The sequence below is a fragment of the Mixophyes fleayi genome, chromosome 5, assembly GCF_038048845.1.
Source record: "Mixophyes fleayi isolate aMixFle1 chromosome 5, aMixFle1.hap1, whole genome shotgun sequence".
In the NCBI taxonomy this organism is placed as follows: domain Eukaryota; kingdom Metazoa; phylum Chordata; class Amphibia; order Anura; family Limnodynastidae; genus Mixophyes; species Mixophyes fleayi.
The window spans coordinates 136,836,881-136,860,124 of record NC_134406.1 but is presented as its reverse complement, the minus strand read 5'-3'; the positions used below and the strand labels follow the sequence as shown (position 1 = coordinate 136,860,124).

Here is a 23,244-nt window from a genome sequence, read left to right as displayed (position 1 = left end):
CGAATGTCTGGTGAATATTTCAAATGCCACTAACTGACTGGACTATTTCTTTTTTTTTTTTTTTATTGTGTGACAACATTTAGCCTTCATGTGCATTAAAACTAAAGGTTTACAGCCAAACCACTATTCAAAGGCACTTTCTACAAAAGTTGCTTTGCTGCAGATTAACAGGTTGTTCTAACACTTTACTCTGAACTTGACATTTACACTTTAAAACATTTTGTTTTTATTTTATAATTTTTATTTTCTACTACTACATATTTATCCTTTTACTACAATGATGTTTACAGAGCATAGTTAAACACCAACCCTGAAGTCTGAATATTTTTGAGGGGTCGTGTGCAGATAATCATAATATAATTAAAGAAAATGATTAGGACAGCACATCTCCAGATCTGTTTTATGTAACCAAAGGAATATACTTTAGGCCTTAGAAGCACAAACTTAAGCTGAGTGGAACTTAGCATAGATATCTCTGATCCCTAGTTTAAGCGCATTTGGAATAAAAAAAATGCATGTAGTACCCATAGAACATGTAAAGTTGTGGTTTTTTTTCATGTTTATAGACTCCGTTTAGCATTGGGATCAATGATCCATATTTTAAGGTTTTTCATCTACGTTCACTGAATGGAGAGAATTTCAGATACTGCTAATATAGCATGCTCTCCGATTAGAGTTCAGCGGATTACGTAATTTTGAAGAACTTCAAATAAAAACATTTTTCTAGTACCCAGCAGCAGTAACTGAATTATTCTGTTTAACACCCTATACATAAAGTACCATGTGAGCATAGGTTTTGCTTGCAGAGCATTTTGTTCTGGTGGATTTAGTATCTAGTAAGTTCCTTTCCTAGTTAGTGCTGCAATATGGCTGACTCACTGTCACACCCACTACTAACCAATTGGTTTAGAGAAATCAGGGGGTAAATGTATCATCCTCCGATTTTTTTTAAACTCGCCGGAAATCGGTGACTTTGCATTGAAAATTTAAATTCGCCGATTTCCGGCGAGTTGAAAAAACCGGAGGATGATACATTTACCCCCAGATCTCTTTGATGAACATATGTTCACCCCTGTCACAGTAACACATCTGAACTATACTACTTTGGACATGATACACCAAATAAGTTACTACCATAAGATTACCTTTATGACCACATCAAGGAGTTGAAAATTACACAGAAGTCCTTGAGGCAGCTTTGTTAAATTATGTTTGCATATTTTTATTAGCATGTATGAAAAAAACAAGTAAAGCCCAATATGACAAATGGGTTTATTTATCTAAATATACCCCCTACAGAGGCTTTGCCCACTTTGAGCATTACATCATTTCATTTGAAAGTGTTCACCCAGGGTGTGTAAAAGCAGGTATACCTAGACTAGCTCATGCTAATTTGTTTTCAGTACAGTTGGAGGTGTCAAACAATTGTTGAACAAGAAGCTGTTACCTAGAATCTTAATGAAATGTGTCCTGTGATCTATTTGCTGCTTATAATCTTTTTTCATGTGTGCAAACGGGCCCACTTTTTGCTTCAACCTAGAACCATATTAAAAGTACGGTAATCATTCTCTGCCATATATTCCTGTATAGAACATTAATTATGTTATTATTAATGGTGAACATTAATTTATAGGAAGTTTGGAAAAACCCTAACATAATTTTAAATTCAATAATTACAATTTACTTAGCTTGACAAGATTTTGTTTTTCTTAAATACATATTTTGTATTAAAATCTGTATCTAAGTAACAAAGTCTTAACGCAACGGTATCCTCAAAATCATTTGTATATATTTATTATAGGTAGATTAATAGGGCAGAACTGTTTTCATTTAAAAATAAATTACTTTATCAGTTTTATTCTTGATGTAAATATATGGTGTAGCTACAATTGTCTGAGTTGAAGTGCTTTGTCACTCATCTTACAGAATAATAGGTGTCATCACTAATTAGCTGATTTATAAAGCTAGCTAACTGTTAACCAATGTTGCTGGTTGGGTCGAGAAGTTGAAATGAAGCCTTTTAGCATGGACAGTAAATTACCAACTTTCATTTGCCAACTGGTTTTAAGGACATGCCTGATTATGCTTATTACAGTTACATCTTTTGCTGGTATTACGTGTTTTGAGCTCACACTTTTGGTGATATTGGCACGTGTGGCGAATGAAAGACCTCCTTATCTGTGAGGAGTTTGTATTTAAGAAAAACAAAATCTTGTCAAGCTAAGTCAATTGTAATTATTGAATTTATAATTATGTTAGGGTTTTTCCAAACTTCCTATAAATTAATTGGCTGCTAACAAATTGACCTTAGAGTGTGTGTGTGTGTGTGTGTGTGTGTGTGTGTGTGTGTGTGTGTGTGTGTGTGTGTGTGTGTGTGTGAATTTATACTGTAAGCCCTAATGGAGCAGGGACTGATGTGAGTTCTCTGTACAGCGCTGCGGAATCAGTGGCGCTATATAAATAAATGGTGATGATGATTGTATTTATCTGGTTACATTTTTGACACTGGAAATGTCGGCCGTTAACCTGTCGATGTGAAAAAGTCACCGCTGGCATTGGTCTTTGACATTGTGATTGTCGACATTCACCCTGTAGACACTTTTAAGCTGTCCCCAGAATGGAAGTGTCTGCATTTAGCATGCCAACATTTTCATGTCGACGGGTCAACTGCTGACATTTCCAGTATCTATATGTAGTACCTAACCCGTGGGAACACTGTTCTGTTTACCATGCAGTTGATGGGAACACATTCATCTTTAAGTATTTATTTATTCATATAATTAATATTTTTTTTAAAAGGGAATACGCAGTGAAATGTAACTACTGACCAACAATTTCAGGAGTCGGACTGCATCTTGAAATTACGATCATACTTTATTAAAGATGTTTGGTATGGTCATGTATGAGTTTGTTTCCCATACATTTGCATATTTACTGAAGAAGGGATGTGTGCACACAGATCTCACATTAAAGTTGTTATCCGATGGTCTTCAGCAGCCTCATTATTATTAGTGTTTGTTTATAGGTCACCAGAACGGTCCGAGGCACTGTACATGTCAGTAGTACAAAGAAAGTAGACATGAGTTCACATAAACAAAAGTTCACAAAAATTTACATTGTACAAGTAGAGTTCAAAAGAGCGGGTAACAAAGTAGTAATCCAAGGGTAAAAAATATTATAATGGTTAATTGCAAGGTGTTTAGTATAGCTGAAGTTGCCAAGAGACGGGTAGGAAATAAGTGGAGGGGGTGGGGAGAGCAACAAGACTAAGTGAGAGCTTACATTCTAAAGGGGAGGGGTTGGTGATAAAACAAGGGGGTGATTTTGAGAGGCACTGTAGAGAGCAATTAGGCAGTTTTTTGTTAGGCTTTGGTGAATAGGTGAAATTGAGGGAGCATTGAGGCAGGGGGAGAGCCATATAGAGCGAGGGTGTGCGTTCCAGAGATGGGAAGCAGTGTGGGAAAAGTTTTGGAGGTGGAAGTGAAGTGGTAGGCAGAGGAAAGGTGGTGGTCATTGGCCGAGTGGAGGGAGATGAGTTTAAAGGTGGGGGTGTGGGCACAGAGACTAAATTGGATTCTGTAGGGGATGTGGAGCCAGTGGAGGGATTGACAGAGAGGAGTGGGGAATTTTGCCACAGCATTAAGAAGAGATTAAAGAGAAGAGATGCAGATGAGGGGAAAACAAGACAAGGTTGCAATAGTAGAAGTGAGAGATGACGAGAGTGGATTCATGTTTTGGTTGTATCAAGCAAAAGGAAGGGTGAAATGTTCCAGAGATGGAAGTAACGGGAGTGGGAGAGGAGCCAAGGGTGATGCCCAGGCAGCAGGCTGAGGAGATTGTGGTGTCAACCGTGAGGAAGAAGTGGGACTGGGTGGTCACACGCAAAGAATGGAAGACATTGTGCTTTCTTTTGGCCATGAGAAACAGTTATGACATCCAGGAGATGTTGTAGAGGCAGTTAGAGATCTGTGAGAGGAGGGAGGAAAGAGGTTGGGAAGGGGAGATAGAACTGGGTATCACTGGCATAGAGTTGGTACTGTAAACGGAAGTAGCTGATTAGCTCACCCAGAGAGGAGGTGTAGTGCGAGATCAGCAGTTGGCTGAGGATGGACCCCAATGGAAGGTGGAGAGGGGGTGAGTAAAAAGAAACAGTTTGAGAGATATTCGGTTAACCAAGTGAGGAAAATGTTGCAAAGGTCAAGGCAATGAAGGGTGAACAGTAGAAGAGAGTGGTCTATGTTGTAAAAAGCCTCAGAGTTGTCCAGAAGGATAAGCACAGAGAAATTACCCTTGAATTTTGCAGCAAGGCGGTAATGACTTGGTTAGCGTGGTTGCAGTGCAGGGGTTGGAAGCCGGACAGGGTCAAGGAGGGAGTTGTTGGAGATAAGGTGGCAATGCAGGTATAGACGAGCCTCTCAAGCATTGCTGACATGAAGGGGAGGAGAGAGATTTGTTGGTAGTTTTAAAAGGGATGTAGCGTCGAGAGGCTTTTTTTTTTTTTTTTTTAAAAGAATGGCAGAGATAAGGGCATGTTTTAAGAAAGAGGGAAAGATGTCAGTGGAGAGAGGATGTGAAAAGTTGAAGAAGTAGAAGCAGACGTTTGGGGAGAGGTGATGTGATCGAGGGGGATGAAAATGAGAGAAGAGCATGGACTTCAATCGCCATGGTGTGGAGGAAGAAGCTCAAGGTAAGGCAGCTGGAGGGTGAGGGTGTGGGAGGTGCAGGAGGAGGCTGGCTAGAAGAGCTATCTGATGGATTCATTCTACTTTGAATGTGACAAAGTCAAGGTGGGAGATGGGGAGGGCAAAGGAGGGAGCTAAAATTGGGGAAGAGGTACAGAGATTGTAAATTATTTATGCTTGGGAAAAGCATAACAATGTCAATAGCAAGTGTAATATACTTGACTTAAGCCTGCATCATTTTAGTGTGTAGCGGAATGCACCTATTTTTTTTTTTCATATTCCATGTGAAGGAAATGTGATGAGCTACATTGGATTAACCAGTTAAATATAATACACTGTACTTGCAAATGTATAACAAAAATGTGGAGGTTGTGCTGTAATAGTTAATTGGTAATATTCCTTTACTTAGGAAATTGTTTGCTAAATTGCTTTGTAACATATTATTGAGACTTTGAGGGGGAGGGTTAATCACATGAGAGATCTATACAAGACTGGCATGTGACTTGTTTTTATGCCTTGAATCTAGTGGCGTTTTCTCAAAACCAATTGCACTATTCATGTTTTTGGCATATGCGCACATTTTTAATTGCAACATGTAATCTGGTTCCATGGCCTGATTATCCAATAGGCTGACTAGGCTGCAGCGAACATTTTTGACGGTGCAAAGGTGTGACAGGGAGAAATATAAACTGAAATTAATCTTAAAATAAGAGAATACTTGTTCTCAAAAGTGATAGGAAACCGTGAACGAAAAATGTTTTAAGGTTTTAATCTTGATGTATTCCCATGGTAAAGATAATGAGTCGTCCTTGGACCGGCATTTAGGATAAGCGTTTTGGAGAGATAAGGACTGCAATAGTGCAGATGGTAGATGGCCCCGTTTACATCTTCATCCGCTGTAGCGCTCATTCATGCCTCCGCTCTGCTTTTAAAAACCCAATTCGAACTGAGTTTCGCAAACACGGTGTAGTGATCATAGAGTAATTAGTTATAAGGATCAACCTATAACATAACTAGGGAGAATAAGGTCTAATCATAACTTCAGAGTAAATATGGTATATCAAAGCAATACACTGACTTCACATTTTACACTTTAGTAGCTTGATTTATCAGAGGGTCTGTTGTGTGGTTATTTGGTGACTCTTCACATCCCAGTGTTAGAAGATTGAAGCTGACACAGGTGACACTGCTAATACCTCATCGGGTGAGCTATATCCTGGCCTAGGATAGAGTTTTAAAACCTGAATGAACAAGGAGACCATGTGATGACTGCCTATATTTTATATAGACAAAAATATTAAGTTTTCAAATATGCCACTTAAAATCAATAAAAGTAGTGATCAATCACATATTCCTCAACAGCTCATATGTCAAATTAAGAATTCTGCCACACAGAAGTTTAGGAAATGAGTATAAGCTCAACTGATACCCTATACTTAGGCCTGTTTAGTATCAATAGATGGGTAAATTCATAGGTGATCTATTAATAAAAAAAAAAAATAGGGTCTCTATGACACTCCACAGAAAACTTAGGCCACATAGTAGAATTGGGTAGTAAATCAGGCAACATGCAAATGGTGATTGTAAGAAATTTCAGACCACAACCCCTGGAGGTGGGGTAAGGGGTAAAAGTATCTTTAAAAGGCTGAGACCAGTTACAAGAAATGGTCAGTCTTTTGGGAAATCAATCATTATTGATAAGCTGTCCCTCTTCAAGCCAATTTCCCTTGGCTCAGAATATACAACTCATCTAAGTTATATTTATATTTAATTCCTTTATTTTAAACTGTTTTGCTTGAGTATGTAATGTCAATTGATTATTTTGAGATATTGTTTGACCATGCTAAACCTTTCATTGCTGAGATGTAAATCCTGAATCCATTGGTATACCTAGCAGAGTATGTGCCTGCATGTACATTTGTGTCATAGAGCCTTGAGGGGTTAAGGGTTAACCCTTCAATTGCTGTTGTGTGCCTTGCTAAACTGTGGGTAACGAGGAGTGCTCCTTGTAGGCCAGTGTTATACAGTATATCAGGGTCCTATTACCCTTATTCAATAAGTGGTGGTAAACCTGAAGTGTGTGGGGGTGTGAGTGCTGTTTGGGGGGTGATTCAGCAGGTCTATAACCTGTGTGATAGGTTAAAAAAAAAAAAAAAAAAACAGACAGTGCTGGAAGCATGTGTAACTTCAAACCGTAAACACTTCCAAGCCACAAGTGTGCATAGTGCAGTTTTTTAGACAGGTAAAGGTAGTCAGGGGAGGTTTCCTGACAAAATAAAGGTGATATATTATTTGACGGTTTAAATATAGGCTAAGATATTAAATCAGAGAGTAGCCAGAGGGGGGCTATTCATGACACACGTGAACATAAACATTGATGGGGGTGTGAAGGAAGCCAGAATTTAAAATAATGACACATTTGTTTTTACCTACTGCGTATTAGCCTGGCTTAGAAGGCTAAGAGGTGCTACGAGCATATTAGCCTAGGGTGGACTGAACCTTAATCAGGTCCTACCTGATTCTCGTCACTTTAGGTTGGCTGTGGTCTTTTGCTGCTTATGGTTTCTTTATTATGATAGTTATATTGTAATGAAGAGCTTCCAGTGTACATCCTCTTATTTATATTTACAGAAATGTTTGATGGCCGTAACAGTAAATGTATGTTGGAATTTAGATGTTTACAATGTGCACTTTACAGTGTATCTAGTAATATTATAAATATTTGAATTAGGAAAACTTTTATATAAAAAGACTACTACAATGTTAAAACAAATAAAAAATACCCTTCAATTATTTTCTTTATATTGTATTTAAAAGTAGTAAATGCTCTCTAGAAACATTTTAAAGAGAACCTGGTACAGTTAAAATAAATAGATCTAATTATTCTGCGCAAAAAAAGAGTAAGGTTCCAGACAGAATGCAGCACCAGAAAACTGTTCGGGGAAATGACACAGCTCACATCTATTGACCAGTGGTACAGTGAGAAACTATGCAGACCTGTATAACATTGCTATCAATGTGTTGTGTGATTTTATCATGTTGCTTTACAGACAAAACTACACTCACATGGATGTGTCCTTTAATGGAGTGAGTGGGGTGGTTTTGTTTTTGCTTTAGTCTTATCCCTCCAGAAAGCAGCAGCCTAATTATCAGTCATGCTCCTGAACCCCTTATTTATATTCTATTCATATTAAGCTTCAGTGTAAAGCTTAATGTGTAAAGAGTGCCTTTCCAGTGCTGATTTAAAATGGCAACTCAGGTCATTTTTATTATGTTGAATTTTGCAGAAAATTATTTTCTTGTGACTTTATCCATTAATTCAGGCTTTTATTTTGGTGGCTGGTCCTCTAACAGGAATCTGCTACTCCTTTTTCAAAGAAAATATCCTAAAATTAGGTACACAGCTCTAATATACATTTATTCATAGATGGGTAAATCTAGTCTGCAGATTTTAGCAGTACATACTTACATGTACATATGTGGTGCATGCCAAATGGAGGCATTATACTCTACTACCAGTTGTGTAAGATCAAGGAAGCTGTAAGCGGGTATATTGTACTTGTAAAGAACACATGTGCGATGATGCTTTTGCATGTTATTGAATATATTACAAAAAATTCTGTTGATGGTTATTATATTAAAGTCATCAGTCTTTCAAAATCTCAGTTTAGAAGCTTAGTTTTGATAGTAAAACATTAACATACTGCAAATGCAATATCCCTCTTCAATGCAATGTTTTCTTGGGTGCAATGCTTTCCTCTTTTCTGCTCTTGTGGCTGACCGCTCATAATGTATGAGGTGGTGCCCAACCTTTTCTTTTATACAATAAGTAGAACCAAGCTTCAGAGTTTGCACATCATTTGTGACAAGACACTGGCATCTACAAGCAGTCTAAAAACCAGTTTTCCGTTGGCTTGGAGTACAGATCTCCTAGTTCTCCATGTGCTGTCCACAGCAGTCAATGCTATCTTTTGTTAGAAACAGGCGTTTTTGGTTTTGTGCAGACAGAGGGAGCTATATTGAAAAGAGGGGAAAAAAAAAAAAAAGTACATCAAAGCTTACATTTAAATACATTCCAAGTTCAAAGTCAATACTGTCCATGTAAGAAATGTGACACGAATGCAAAATATCATCTTGGAGACTTTGACAAAGAAGAAAGTGAAAATAAAATTAACCTGTTCCTTTTGTCACTACTTTTAGAGGCTTGGTCAAAAGGAGCACAAAGCCAATAGTGTACCAGACATTGTGGCGCTATAAGCGGCAGAGAGGTCCTTAAGGTGTGACCCAGCCTTGGGATATAAGATTTGCAAATGAGATCTCTAGGGTAAATGAGGTTTCAGACCTGAGGATCAGGATGTGCTAATTGGGATGGTTACCCAGGGTGGCCACTGATGGGACTGGTATAGTCTATACATGTACTTTATCATTACAGCTGCTGAGTGACTTAGATGCCACAATTATAGCACTCTTAAACAAGGCTTAACTGTTATTTTTCCACTATTAATACCCATTATTAAACCCTGTTATTAACAAACTTACATTATATTATGAGATTTACTAAACTTGGCTGCCTCACCTACTACATGCTCCTGAACTTTTCTATAAAACAACTTAAATGATATGCAATGACTTCCCTGCAAACTTAACTACTCTACACAACAAATGTCTCCTTTTATTTTCTTAATTTCTTTTCTTTTCTGAACTATGCATCCTTTGTTTATATTTGTTAGTATGCAAATGTAAAGCGCTTTGAGTCCTATTAGGAGAAAAGCGCTATATAAATAAAATTATGATTTATATATAGTAGATATTTGCATGGCCGTGAAGTGTGTTCTCGGGTCCATGGTACCAAAGGGCAGGCGGTAAGTCCACCGTATAACCTGAGATGGGAGTCAAGGGGATCTACCCACGTACACACACTCTGCTGGCTGGCCAAGGCAAAATAGTAACAGGGTGTCCCGGAATCATGACATTGGTTACTGTGCAAAAGAAAAAAAGAATGCTACTTGTGTAATAAAAACTTATAACAGACATATGCAGAACAGACAGGGTCATTTATAAAAACTAATATTGTGTTGAAGGCAATGTATCAGATACCTACGAACTGAAGCCTCACCAGGAATTTGAAATCAAAATTAGCTTTAGCACAAAACTGCTTTCAATGTGTTCATGTAACATATGCCATCTATTTTTAGCAGGTGTATAACAATTCTAAATTTAAATTAATTTCAAGCTGCACTACCACCTCCATCAAAGATGTTTACTGAGCAACATCCTACCGGAGCTGGAATTGATTTTTCACGGGCCCTGCTGCTTAATATAAACCTGGGAAATCAATTTTGTTCACCAACTTGTGAGAGGAACAATCACAAGCTGCAACGTCTGGCTAGGGGGCAGGGGCACCTTTACTAGGTGGTAGTGCAACTTCAAACTACTCCACACTAATATTTCTACATATGCTTCACAGATGGGGCTGGGCAAAACTCAGTAGCAAATTCCCTACTAACTTTAGGTTATATGTCCAGCTAGCACCTATATTCTATTTAATCTTTACAGCTTTATTATTATTATGAGTACTTACACTGGTGAGCACCTGCTGGCTGAGTATTGCTAGCACTGCTTTCAAAGGAAGAATGAAAGTTGTGTATGGTTTCCTGTAGAATTTGTCTCTCACGACCCTAAACAAACAAAAAAATAAGATTAGATATATGTGGATTTACAGTATAACTTTGGAAATTGGTGAACTATAAACTACTGCTGATATCAGCGTTGTCTATCACTAGAACTGTCCAAACATAAATATTTTTAAAATACACATTGTATATATTTTATATTATTTGCCTGTATTTAAGCATTACAGGATAAACTAAAGTGTTTACAGTTTTCTTAATCATTTATGCAATTTCTGGTTAAGACATACTAAATTTATGGAGCCAATGAGCCTATTTCAGCAAATAGCATTAATTTTTATATTTGAAACCTCATTAATGGAAAAGTGGCAATGTTTTACAGTTGGCAATATGGGTAGCCACATGGACTGTTGCTATACTTGAGCTGCAGTCACTTCAGCTTCAATGGCTCTTAAAATACTGACAATTATCAGATCACTATGGAGATCCATAATCTCTATTTTAAGAGCCATTTAAGCTGTAGTCATCATAGTTCAAGCTGTCTATACCCTATATCTTAGGTGCTGTGAAGGGGGGCTGCGGTGAGTGAGACTAGCACACACATACACTAACTGTGCATGCGCAGTGCATACAGTGCCGATATATACATTGCAACTGCGCAGTTACATAACAGAATCCCACTGTGGGGAGAGACGTAAGGTGTGATGACATCATCACCTCTGGCCACACACACAGCGTCCAAGTGTTTGTGGTGAATCACCACACACACACACATTGCCGCTGAGGAGGCTGGGAGTTTCCGAGTCTGGACTATAAAAGTTAAACACGGGGCTCCCCCTCGTTCTCTCTGCTGCCTGCCCACCCGCCGGCCTGCCCGTGGACAACAAGCATACTCTACACTACAGAAAAGATACACTACTATAGGAATACACTATTCCAATAACATTATGGGAATTGATGTAATGACACAGAATGGCTGGATCTTATATCTAGCAAACTGTTTGGTATGTGTTACGAGCCGCGGCGGTTCCCAGCCGCCGTGACTCTTCTACCTCCATCCCGGCCGTCGCTATGGCGACCGGGACGTCACTTCCGGGGGCTCGCCGACTGTTGCCGTAGCAACGGCCAGACGCTCTTCTGTCCAGCGCCGCGTCCCGGCATTACAGGGCAGCCGGGCGTGTGCGCAACAGCGGGGCAAGCCTGCGGGCTAATTGATTCCATCAAGGGACAGCCTGTGTGCAATTGGAGAGCTGGGCTCTCATTGGTCTGCTTCAGTATTTAAGGCAGGGAGGGCTTAGCCTCCCTGCCAGTTATAGCTTCCAGTTTCCTGTGTCGCTGCCTGCTGCTGTACTCCTGGTGTTACCTTTGGATTGTTGCCTACCGTGTATGACCCCTGCCTGTTTACTGGATTTGCCTTTTTGCCTGTGCCCTTGACCTTCTGGCCTGTACCTCCATTTCTGCTGATTTTCCTGTGACCTCGACCCTTGGCTTGTTTCCTGACGATTCTTCCTAGCAAGTGACCCCTGACCTCGGCCTGTCTTTTGGAATTGCTGTCTGCCATTATCCTCTGCTCCGGCTGGTTTTGTATTGGTTGGAGGGGTTCCTGACATTATAACTGGCCAAAAATCATTGGAGAGTTCGCTTCAATGGAAGATAACGGGGCGAACCTTTCTCCAGCCCAAATTCTGGCAGGACAGATCCAGTCCGTCTCACAAGTGGTCCAGAACCTGGATCAAAGCCTGGCTGCTCAGGAAGAGGCCACCAGAGCCTCTCAAGCCTAAGCCCAGCAAGACCCATCAGTTCCTGCTGTGGAACCCAAGCTGAATTTGCCGGATCGATTTTCTGGGGACAGGAATCTCTTCCGTAACTTCAAGGAGAGCTGTAAATTGTACTTCCGTCTCCAACCCCGTTCCTCCGGCTCTGAACAGCAAAGAGTGGGTATTGTGATTTCCTTGCTTCAGGGAGACCCGTAGTCCTGGGCCTTCAGCTTGCCTTCCGACAGTCCTTCTCTGAGGTCCATGGAATCCTTTTTCGAAGCCCTAGGCCTTATGTATGATGACCCGGATCGGGTAGCTTCTGCTGAGGGCCACCTCAGATCCCTAAAACAAGGCCGACGTTCTGCAGAGGAATACGTTGCCGAATTCCGGCGCTGGTCCACTGATAGCGAGTGGAATGACCCAGCTTTATGCAACCAATTCCGTTTGGGGTTATCGGAGCAAATAAAGGATTCCCTGGTACAGTATCCTTCACCTACTTCCCTGGAGGGACTCATACACTTTACAATCAAAATTGACAGACGCCTCAAGGAAAGAAGAACTGAGAGTGAAGCATCAATTTCCAGTACGTTCCTTTCTGCGCCTCCTCCTAATATGGAAGCTGCGGAACCGATGCAGTTAAGCGTCTATCGCCTCTCTCAGGAAGAGAGATCTAGGAGACGCACCTTAGGCCTCTGCCTATATTGTAGAACCAAAGGCCACCTCCTGCGCTCCTGCCCCAACAAGTCGGGAAAAGATCAGGCCTAGAGAAGGTGGAAGAGATTCATCTAGGTCTGCAGTTCATTTCTTCCAAAAATGCATTAATAGTTCCCGCTAATCTTTCCTATGGATCACACTCTTCTGATACCTCAGCCTTTATTGATAGCGGGGCAGCAGGCAACTTTATGGATACAAGTTTTGCCAAGTCCATTGGAATTCCGTTCATCGAAATGGATTCCGCTATTATTGTTTGCGGTCTGGACAGGGGTCCTTTACCGGGTGGCAGGAGATCCTTCACGACTCCGCCCCTACGTCTTACAGTTGGGTCTCTTCATTCTGAAACCTTGTCTCTTCTCCTCATTGATTGCGCTTCTGTTCCGCTAATTCTCATTCATCCATGGCTTCACCTCCATAATCCTGTGATCGACTGGAATCTTTGAGAAATTACTCGTCGGAGTACTCACTGTTCTCAAAGCTGTTTGACCATGTCTCTGCGACTCCTGAAGCCACTCCCGGATCAACTGCCCTCTGCGTATAGTGAATTCCAGGATGTGTTTTCCAAGAAGGCGGCTGATTCTCTACCTCCACATAGAGACTTCGATTGTGCCATTGATCTGCTTCCAGTATCCAAGTTGCCCAAGGGAAGGTTATACTCTCTTTCTAGCCCTGAGACTAAGGCTATGCAAGACTATGTGGAGGAAAACTTGCAAAGAGGGTTCATCAGACCTTCAAAGTCTCCTGCAGGAGCGGGGTTTTTTTTCGTTTCCAAAAAGAATGGTAGTCTACACCCGTGCATTGATTATCGTGGCCTGAACAAGATCACCATCAAAAACACTTACCCGCTTCCGCTCATCTCTGTCCTGTTTGACCAATTGAGAGACGCTACTATATACACCAAGATTGATCTCCGTGGCGCCTATAATCTTATACGCATCCGGGAGGGCGATGAGTGGAAAACGGCCTTCAACACTCAATCTGGCCATTATGAATATTTGGTCATGCCCTTCGGCCTGTGTAATGCGCCTGCAGTCTTCCAGGACCTCATTAACGAAGTACTCCGTGAGTTCCTGGGTCGGTTTGTAGTGGTGTATCTGGACGACATCCTGATTTAGTCAAAGTCTCTTTCTCAACACCGTGATCATGTCAAACAGGTCCTGCTTAAACTCAAAGAACATCATCTCTTCGCCAAGCTAGAAAAATGCTAGTTCGATGTTAGGAGAGTATCATTCCTAGGCTATATAATTTCCCCGGATGGGTTTTCTATGGATCCTAATAAAGTCCAGGCCATCCTGGAGTGAGTACGTCCCACGAATCTGAAAGCGATCCAAAGATTCTTGGGCTTCGCGAATTACTATCAGAGATTCATTCAAGCTTTTTCTGATCTTGTGGCTCCCATTACTGCTCTTACCCGCAAAGGGGCGGATCCTTGTAATTGGTCACCGGAGGCCATCTCATCATTTGAAGCTCTTAAAACAGCGTTCACTACTGCTCCGGTCCTCAAGCACCCTAACCCACAGTTGTCATTTATTCTGGAAGTGGATGCCTCGGAAGTAGGCGCTGGTGCTCTCTTATCCCAGAGGGACCCCGGTGATCATAAGGTGCATCCATGTGCCTTCTTCTCACACAAGTTTTCGTCTGCCGAAGTCAACTATGATGTGGGTAATCGGGAACTTCTGGCAATCAAGTGGGCGTTTGAGGAATGGCGCCACTGGCTTGAGGGTGCAGTTCATAAAATTTCAGTCCTCACTGATCACAAAAACCTATTGTACATTGACTCTGCCAAACGGTTAAACTCTAGCCAAGCTCGGTGGGCCTTATTCTTTACCCGCTTCAACTTTATCCTAACCTACAGACCCGGTTCTAAGAATACCAAGGCGGATGCGTTGTCCAGTAGCTTTCTACCTCATCAATTACCCACTGGTGAACCATCACCTATCATTCCGGCTTCTATCATTCACGCTGGGTTGACTCAGGATCTAGGAAACACCATACATCAGTTTCAGAAAATAGCCCCTTCCGAAACACCTTCAGGACGTCTTCTTATTCCAGTGCATCTTCGCAGAGCGGTTCTTGCTGAGGCCCATGAGAACAAATCAGCGGGGCATCTGGGTATCTCCAGAACCCTTGAAATTCTTGCTTGTTCTGTATGGTGGCCTTCCATGTCCTCGGATGTGGAGAGCTTTGTTCGCGCCTGTGAAGATTGCGCAAAAAACAAAAACTTCCAGAATCTCTCCGTCAGGTCCACTTATGCCTCTGTCTCCGCCGATGAAACCCTGGACACATCTGTCCATGGATTTTATCGTGGATCTGCCATGTTCTTCAGGAAACACAATTTGGGTAATTGTGATTCGTTTTAGTAAAATGTCCCATTTTGTTCCACTAACCAAACTCCCTAGCGCTCAGGATCTGGCTGTGCTGTTTGTGCAACATGTTTTCTGTCTTCATGACTTACCCATTGATATTGTTTCCGACCGGGGTTCCCAATTTATCGCCCAATTCTGGAGGTCTTTCTGCAGTCTTCTGGGAATTAACATAAGTCTCTCTTCGTCCTATCATCCTCAATCTAATGGGCAGACTGAGAGTGAACCAGTCGTTGGAGCAATATTCACGTTTCTACATGACAGAATTTCAAGACAATTGGTCATCATTGCTTCCGTCGGCTGAGTTTGCGTACAATAACGCATCTCACTCTTCCACCCAAGTCTCTCTGTTTTTCTGTAATTTTGGCTTCTATCCCAGATCCAATTCATTATCATCCCTCAATTATTCTGGGCTTCCGGAGATCCGTTCCACAGCTTCATACCTCAAACTGTTTGGAAAAAGGTTCACACTGCACTTGTACGGTCCTCGTTCCAGTCTAAAAAACATTTTGACCGTCACCGGAAGGACTGTTCTTTTAAGGTGGGGCAAAAAGTTTGGTTATCAACCCGCAACATCAAGCTCAAACAGACCTGCAAGAAACTGGGTCCTAGATTTATCGGCCCATTCCTAATCACCAAACAGGTCAATCCTGTCGCCTTCAGGCTAAAGCTTCCTCAGTCACTTTGGATGCCGAGTACTTTCCATTGTTCTCTCGTGAAGCCAGCTATCCCTGCACGTAAGTCTAGGCTCTGTCACCTACGCAGATCTCAGCCTGTCATTCCAGAGGGCCACAGGAGACTCCTGGTGGAGAAGATTCTGGACTCCAAAAAGATCCAGGAGCAAATTCACTTTTTAGTTCAGTGGAAAGATTGTGGCCCGGAGGAAAGATCCTGGATTCCGTGGAGACGCTTACATGCCCGCAAACTTATCGAAGAACTTTTCAGACAATTCCCTGAAAAACCTGGATGTCGGGGTGCCTTGACCCATCTCCAAGGGGGAAATACTGGTACTAGCCGCGGTGGTGCCCAGCCGCCGCGACTCTCCTACCTCCGTCCCGGCCATCGATATGGCGACCGGGACGTCACTTCCGGGGTCTCGCCGACCGTTGCAACAGCCAGACGCTCTTCTGTCCAGCGTCGCGTCCCGGCATTACAGGGCAGCCGGGCGCGTGCGCAACAGCGGGGCAAGCCTGCGGGCTAATTGATTCCATCAAGGGACAGCCTGTGTGCAATTGGAGAGCTGGGCTTTCATTGGTCTGCTTCAGTATTTAAGGCAGGGAGGGCTTAGCCTCCCTGCCGGTTATAGCTTCCAGTTTCCTGTGTCGCTGCCTGCTGCTGTACTCCTGGTGTTACCTTTGCTTTTGTTGCCTACCGTGTATGACCCCTGCCTGTTTACTGGATTTGCCTTTTTGCCTGTGCCCTTGACCTTCTGGCCTGTACCTCCATTTCTGCTGATTTTCCTGTGACCTCGACCCTTGGCTTGTTTCCTGACGATTCTTCCTAGCAAGTGACCCCTGACCTCGGCCTGTCTTTTGGAATTGCTGTCTGCCATTATCCTCTGCTCCTGGTTTCCCCGCAGCTGGTACACGCCACACAACCCTCTGTAGTCTGCAGCCAAGTCTGTACCCACCACTAGGGGCTCCAGCGAACACCTGACTATCAGAGTAGACTCCAGGTGGTGTTGTATTGGTTGGAGGGGTTCCTGACAGTATGGAAGGGCCCACTCAACGCAAAGGTCTGTGTGATAAAGAAACATCACTTAGGACCACCCATACATGAAATTGGTGAAACAGTCAACATAGTTGACCATTTGTGTACAGAGGTCTCACATAATACAGACCTTGAACCTATTGTATACAAATACCCAGAGCTATGGGCTCAAGGGAAGAATAATTGTGGAAAGATGATTGACGCTCAGGTGGACATACAAGGACCAGATCCACCACCTCAACATTAATATCGTTTCCCCCCTGCCGCTATGGAACCAGTGATAGAAGCTGTGACTGATTTAGAAGCAAGGGGGTGGTCATAAAGGGAAATTCCAAGTGCAATAATCCCTTATGGCCTGTCTAGAAGAAGGAGACTTACACATGGAGACTCACAATTGATCTCAGGGATCTCTCTTCTGCCCCAGTTTTGGCCACTCCTCACCCGGAGGGTGAGCTGGCAATTCAGGCTCACACCGGCCCAGAGTAAATATCAACAGCCTTACTACAAAAAGGAGATCTGACTAGACCACTAGGGTATTTCTCTAGACTTCTTTCTCCTGTGTAAAGGGGTTTTAATGACTGTGCAAAACAACTAACTGCAATACATTATGCTATCAAAGTGACAAAACATATTGTGGGTTTTAGATCTCACACTCTCCATTAACCCTTCTACTCCGGGACATGCTCTCAACAGAAGTTTGGGAGATGGATAATAGATTTGAGTGGGCGCAATGTCAAAGTAAGTCACAAGGCCAAATATGTATTGTCTCAACTGCTAAACAAAGCAGGGATGGAACACAACTGTGCACAAATGCCATATGATGAAACAATGACTTTGTTTAGACAAACAGCACATCCGGGTGACAGAGTCATCTTTGTTGATGGGTCTCGGTCTCGCACGTATGGGAAATATGTGACAGGTTATGCAGTCTTAGTTAAGACTACAGGGCTTCAAATTACCTGGTCACCTGTCGGCACAAAGGGCAGAATTGGAGGCAGTAAATGAAGCCTTACTACTTCAACCTTCAGGACCACGTACTATATATATAGCGAGCGACAGTTCATATGTAGTTTGGTCCCTGACATTACACTTGGATGCCTGGCACAGGCGCTGATTTGTGGACAGCCAGAATAAACCTCTGGCGTACGTTTCAATGCTCAAAGAGTTATGGGAATGGGGAATGATGCATCCTTAAGAGGCTGCGATCATTAAAGTTCCTGCTCACCAGAAAAGGAATGATCCCCTCGTCATTGGTAATAAGTCTGCAGATGAAGCGGCCAAACAGGCTGCTTTATCTGGGATTATCCGAGACCCAGATTATAAAGAAGTATCATCTTTTAAAGTGACGATATGAAACAAGACTCTGGAAGAAGGCCCAGTATCATTTGAAGAGGAACAAGCAAGGGATCCTCTTCTTATACCCCACTTTACAACACTGCAAGGTCCCTGGTCAATTAAACAGGGCATTCTGTGTCACACGAACAATGAGGGTTCAGAACCCTTGCCAGTTGTTCTGCACATCTTCAGGTAGAGCTGACAACACTCAACCATCAGCTCCTCGAACACCCTTAAAGGACAAATTATACTGGTCAGGGATGTCAAATAATGAAAATTGTTACATAACAGTGTCTTGTGTGTGCACAAGTGAACCCAAGAGTGCCAGCTCTCAAGCCGGTTCTACAGTGTATGCCCCCTGCAGAAGGACCATGGGCTGCCCTACAGATAGACTTTATAGGACCACTATCAGCTGGCAGTCGCAATTGTTGGTATGCCTTGGTAGTTGTGGATATATTTTTAAAATGGGTTGAGGCCATCCCAACTGTAAATGACTCTGCTACTACCACAGCAAGGATCTTATGGGAACAGGTTCTGTCACGTTGATCATTGAATCTGATTGGGGAACACACTTTACTGTCAAGGTCATGAAAGCGCTTTGTGAACTACTGGACATAAAGTAGCGATTTCATTTACCTTACTATCCCCAGTCAGCAGGAATAGTAGAACTAATGAATCGAACAATTAAATCTCATTTGGCCAAGACACGGTTAGAGAAGGGCTCCTCTTGGGTGACAGCCCTGCCTGCAATACTCCTGGGTATTCGGGCAAATACAACAGGGATCACTCCATTTGAGCTCATGCCTGGTCACAAAATGCCACTTTGCTTCCCCAATGGACCACAGTTGTCAAAACCCATCAAAGAGCCGATTGCCAGAGATGTGTTCTTACAACAGGTGTAAAATAACCTGAAAGAACTGCTGCCACATGCAGCCATCCAGCTGAACAAACCCTATCTACAGGAGCAGACTCCCATGCCTCCAGTAGATAGTCTGGTAATGATCAAGACCTTCCGAAAGGCAGGTCCCTGGTGTGATGATTACTAGTGAATTCAGGGAGAGGCAATAGAAGTATAAGAACCAAGTGTCTTTATTTAGGAAAAATATGTGAAGAAGGATTGAGTTTGAGGAATATGCAGATTTCAGGTAGCAGAATAAACAGGTATACTCCAATACACAAATATGAACATGTGTGATGAATGGCAGGAATAGTGCAAAGAAGCAAAAGGTTCCAAGCAATGACAAATACAGTTTAAATGCAGGAACAAGTATATTGAGCTACCCAATTGCCAGGAGGCACGAGGCTCCAGACTAAGGAGGGAGGGATCAGCATTCTAGATTGCCAGAGGCACAAGGCAGTCCAGGGAAGCAGACAGACTAGCTGAGTCCAGTGACCAGGTCACAAACAAGCATAATCCAGTAATCAGGCAGAGGGTCACAACAGGAGATCAGACAGCAGCAAAGCAAAACTGGAACAGGGATAAACAAGAGACACGCAGCAGCCAGGTTTAAACCATAAACTGCACAGAACACAGATTGAGGCAGGTAAAGAGATTACCTATTACAGGCAAGTTATAAAGTTCAGGGGCAAAACAGCAGCACCTCTGGTGGAATTGAGGCACTGCAGCTACATACAAAATACAGGCAGACTCCTACCACTTGGGAAGCAAACTGGGAGGGACCATATCAGGTCCTTGAAATCCTGGATGATACAATGCTAAAAGTACAAAGGGCAATGACACCAAAGAAAGACCATCAGAGAGGATGTAAATTTCTCTTGGTCCACATTGACCAAGTGAAAACCAGGCAAGCCTCCTTAACTCAATAGAGTGCTTCTGTGCTCATTGTGACTGGTAGATTAAGAAATCATATATATATATATATATATATATATATATATATATATATATATATATATATATATATATATATATATATATATATATATATATATATATATATGTTTTAACTGATCATTGAGAACAACAATGTAAGGAAAGGAAAATCCTAGAGCCCTACCCTGATTACATCTTGTACCATATATGCAACCAACTGCGTTTAAAGAGGTACACTCCTCCGAGGAGCATAATGTCTCTTACTCCCACTCTAGCAGAGGAGATGGGAAGAACACCAGTGGCCCCAGAGAAGCAACTAGGTACCCTTCCAACAATTCTGCTTGGTTTGGTTCAGAACTCAAGAATTGGCTGCGCGACTTCGGGAAGAAAGAAGACATACTGCAGAAAGTATCTGGAAATCCAGCTACAATCAAGTTGAAACATGATGCCAAAGTATCCTCTTCTCATTCATCCAGTAATAGTTCTCATTATATTGCCCTTTGTTTTAATAAAAGACTGGCTAAACAACACGGTGAACTGCATACTGAAGAAGAAGGAAAAGTGAATAAAAGTGCGAGTTTTATAACGTGTATATCCGAGAACAGAATAAGAGGATAGCGTGCGCATTTAGGGCGTAACCACAAGTCCACTAACAGGTGCAAAGTAAGTATCCATATGTATGAGGCAGACTTTAGCTGCTAGGCTTAATACTATGGATGAGCGGGCTCGGATTCCGCTAATCCGAGCCCATCCGAACAGTGCGGATCCGACGGGATCCGAGCACTGTTCGGGTATTTCCGGCGGAGCCCTCAATCCAAAACGAGGCTATGACATCCAAGTCTCGCGTCGGATCTCGCGAGACTCGGATGTCAAATTTCCCGCTTGCGGCCGCCATCTTCATATGGGCCAAGATCAGGGAAGAGGGAGGTTGTAGGGTAGTGGTGCTCCTGTGTGATCAGTCCAGTGGTGCTTTTTGCTTTTGTCCTGTGCTCTGTGCTGCTGAGTCCGGTGCTTTGTCCTGCTGAGTCCAGTGGTGCTTTGGCCAGTGCTCTGTCCTGCTGAGTCCAGTGGTGCTTTTGTCCTGTGCTTTGTTCTGCTAAGTCCATAGTAATTTTAGAATTATTAAAAAAAATCATAAAAAAATGTAAAAAAAATAATTTAAAAAGTATAAAAAATAATTCTAGTGCAATATATTCTTGCAGTCCAGAAATATTAGTACTGCAACACCTACGTTCACTGTTCTTGTAGTCCAGAAATATTAGTACTGCTAAATTAAAATACGTTCACTGTTCCTGCAGTCCAGAAATATTAGTACTGCTAAATTAAAATACGTTCACTGTTTCTGCAGTCCAGAAATATTAGTACTGCTAAATTAAAATACGTTCACTGTTCTTGCAGTCCAGAAATATTAGTACTGCAATATTTACCTACGTTCACTGTTCTTGCAGTCCAGAAATATTAGTACTGCTAAATTAAAATACGTTCACTGTTCTTGCAGTCCAGAAATATTAGTACTGCTAAATTAAAATACGTTCACTGTTCTTGCAGTCCAGAAATATTAGTATTGCAATATTTACTTACGTTCACTGTTCTTGCAGTCCAGAAATATTAGTACCAGAGATTTAACTATAATGGAGTACAAAAATTTGGAGGATAAAGTAGGGAAAGATCAAGACCCACTTCCTCCTAATGCTGAAGCTGCTGCCACTAGTCATGACATAGACGATGAAATGCCATCAACGTCGTCTGCCAAGGGCGATGCCCAATCTCCTAGTAGAGGGCATGTAAAATCCAAAAACCCAAAGTTCACTAAAATTAGCAAAAAAAGAAAATTGAAATCATCTGAGGAGAAACGTAAACTTGCCAATATGCCATTTACGACACGGAGTGGCAAGGAACGGCTTAGGCCCTGGCCCGTGTTTATGACTAGTGGTTCAGCTTCACCCAAAGATCTAAGCTCTCCTCCTCCCCCCTCTAAAAAATTTAAGAGACTTAAGCTGTCATCAACAACACAGCAAACAACTCTGCCTTCTAAAGAGATGGCATTACAAATCCCCAAGGCGAGACCAAGGGTGTTGGTGGTTGCGAAGCCTGACCTTCCCATCACTGTACGGGAAGAGGTGGCTCCTTCCACCAGTTGCAGCACGCCCTCTGCATATGCTGGAAGGATCACCCACAGTTCAGTTACAGATTTGGCTAATGAAGGTGTCAATGTTGTACACCGGGAGGAGGATATTGATGTAGTTGGCGCTGAGGAGGAACTTGACGAGGAGGATGCTGATGTGGTTATCTTAAATGAGGCACCAGGGAAGGGGAAACAGTTGCTGTCCATGGGATGAAAAAGCCCATCGCCATGCCTGGTCAGAAGACCAAAAAATCCACCTCTTCGGTCTGGAGTTATTTTTATCCCAATCCGGACAACACCACCAACACCCTCCTCGTCAACTTCCTACACGATCTCCATCAGAGATAGTCCTGCAGGCCATGTCACCGGCATGACTGAGTCCTCTTCAATCCGGGATTCTTCCGGGGAATCCTGCAGCAGTACGCCTACTACTGCCGCTGCTGCTGGTAGTCGGTCATCTTCCCAGAGGGGAAGTCGTAAGAACGCTACGTCTTTCACCAAACAGTTGACCGTCCAACAGTCGTTTCCATGAGCACGAAGTACGACAGTAGTCATCCTATGGCAAAGCGGATAACTGCGGCTGTAACAGCTATGTTGGTGTTAGACGTGCGGCCGGTGTCCGCCATCAGTGGAGTGGGATTTAGACGGTTGATGGAGGTATTGTGTCCCCGGTACCAAATCCCATCGAGATTCCACTTCACTAGGCAGTCCAGAAATATTAGTACCAGAGATTAAACTACGTTCACTGTTCCTGCTACATCAAAAAAGCATGAACCTGCCCTGCCATCAACTAAAACAAGAGGTTGTGAAGCGCTTGAACTCCACCCTCTATATGCTGCAGAGAATGGAGGAGCAGCAAAAGGCCATTCAAGCCTACACAGCCACCTACGACATAGGCAAAGGAGTGGGGATGCGCCTGAGTCAAGCGCAGTGGAGACTGATTTCGGTGTTGTGCAAGGTTCACATTGGTACACACTGAAGGGGGCGAGGAATCAGAGGATGAGGATGAGGACGACATCTTGCCTCAGTAGAGCCAGTTTAGTTTGTACAGGGAGAGATGAATTGCTTTTTTGGTGTGGGGGCCCAAACAAACC

General features: G+C 42.6%; 1 protein-coding gene across 2 annotated transcripts in view; it reads right to left on the bottom strand.

Annotated features, from left to right (window-relative positions):
* Positions 1 to 7,655: 7,655 nt before the first annotated feature.
* Positions 7,656 to 23,244, bottom strand: part of ANKS6 (ankyrin repeat and sterile alpha motif domain containing 6) — a 98,051-nt gene continuing 82,462 nt past the window's right edge. For both annotated transcript variants that reach the window (XM_075212838.1, XM_075212839.1), the window contains 2 exons: positions 10,264 to 10,360; positions 7,656 to 8,696 (listed from right to left, as the gene is read on the bottom strand). In XM_075212838.1, the coding sequence (XP_075068939.1) occupies positions 8,647 to 8,696; positions 10,264 to 10,360 (147 nt within the window). In that variant the 3' untranslated portion in view covers positions 7,656 to 8,646. The remainder of the gene's footprint in view (positions 8,697 to 10,263; positions 10,361 to 23,244) is intronic.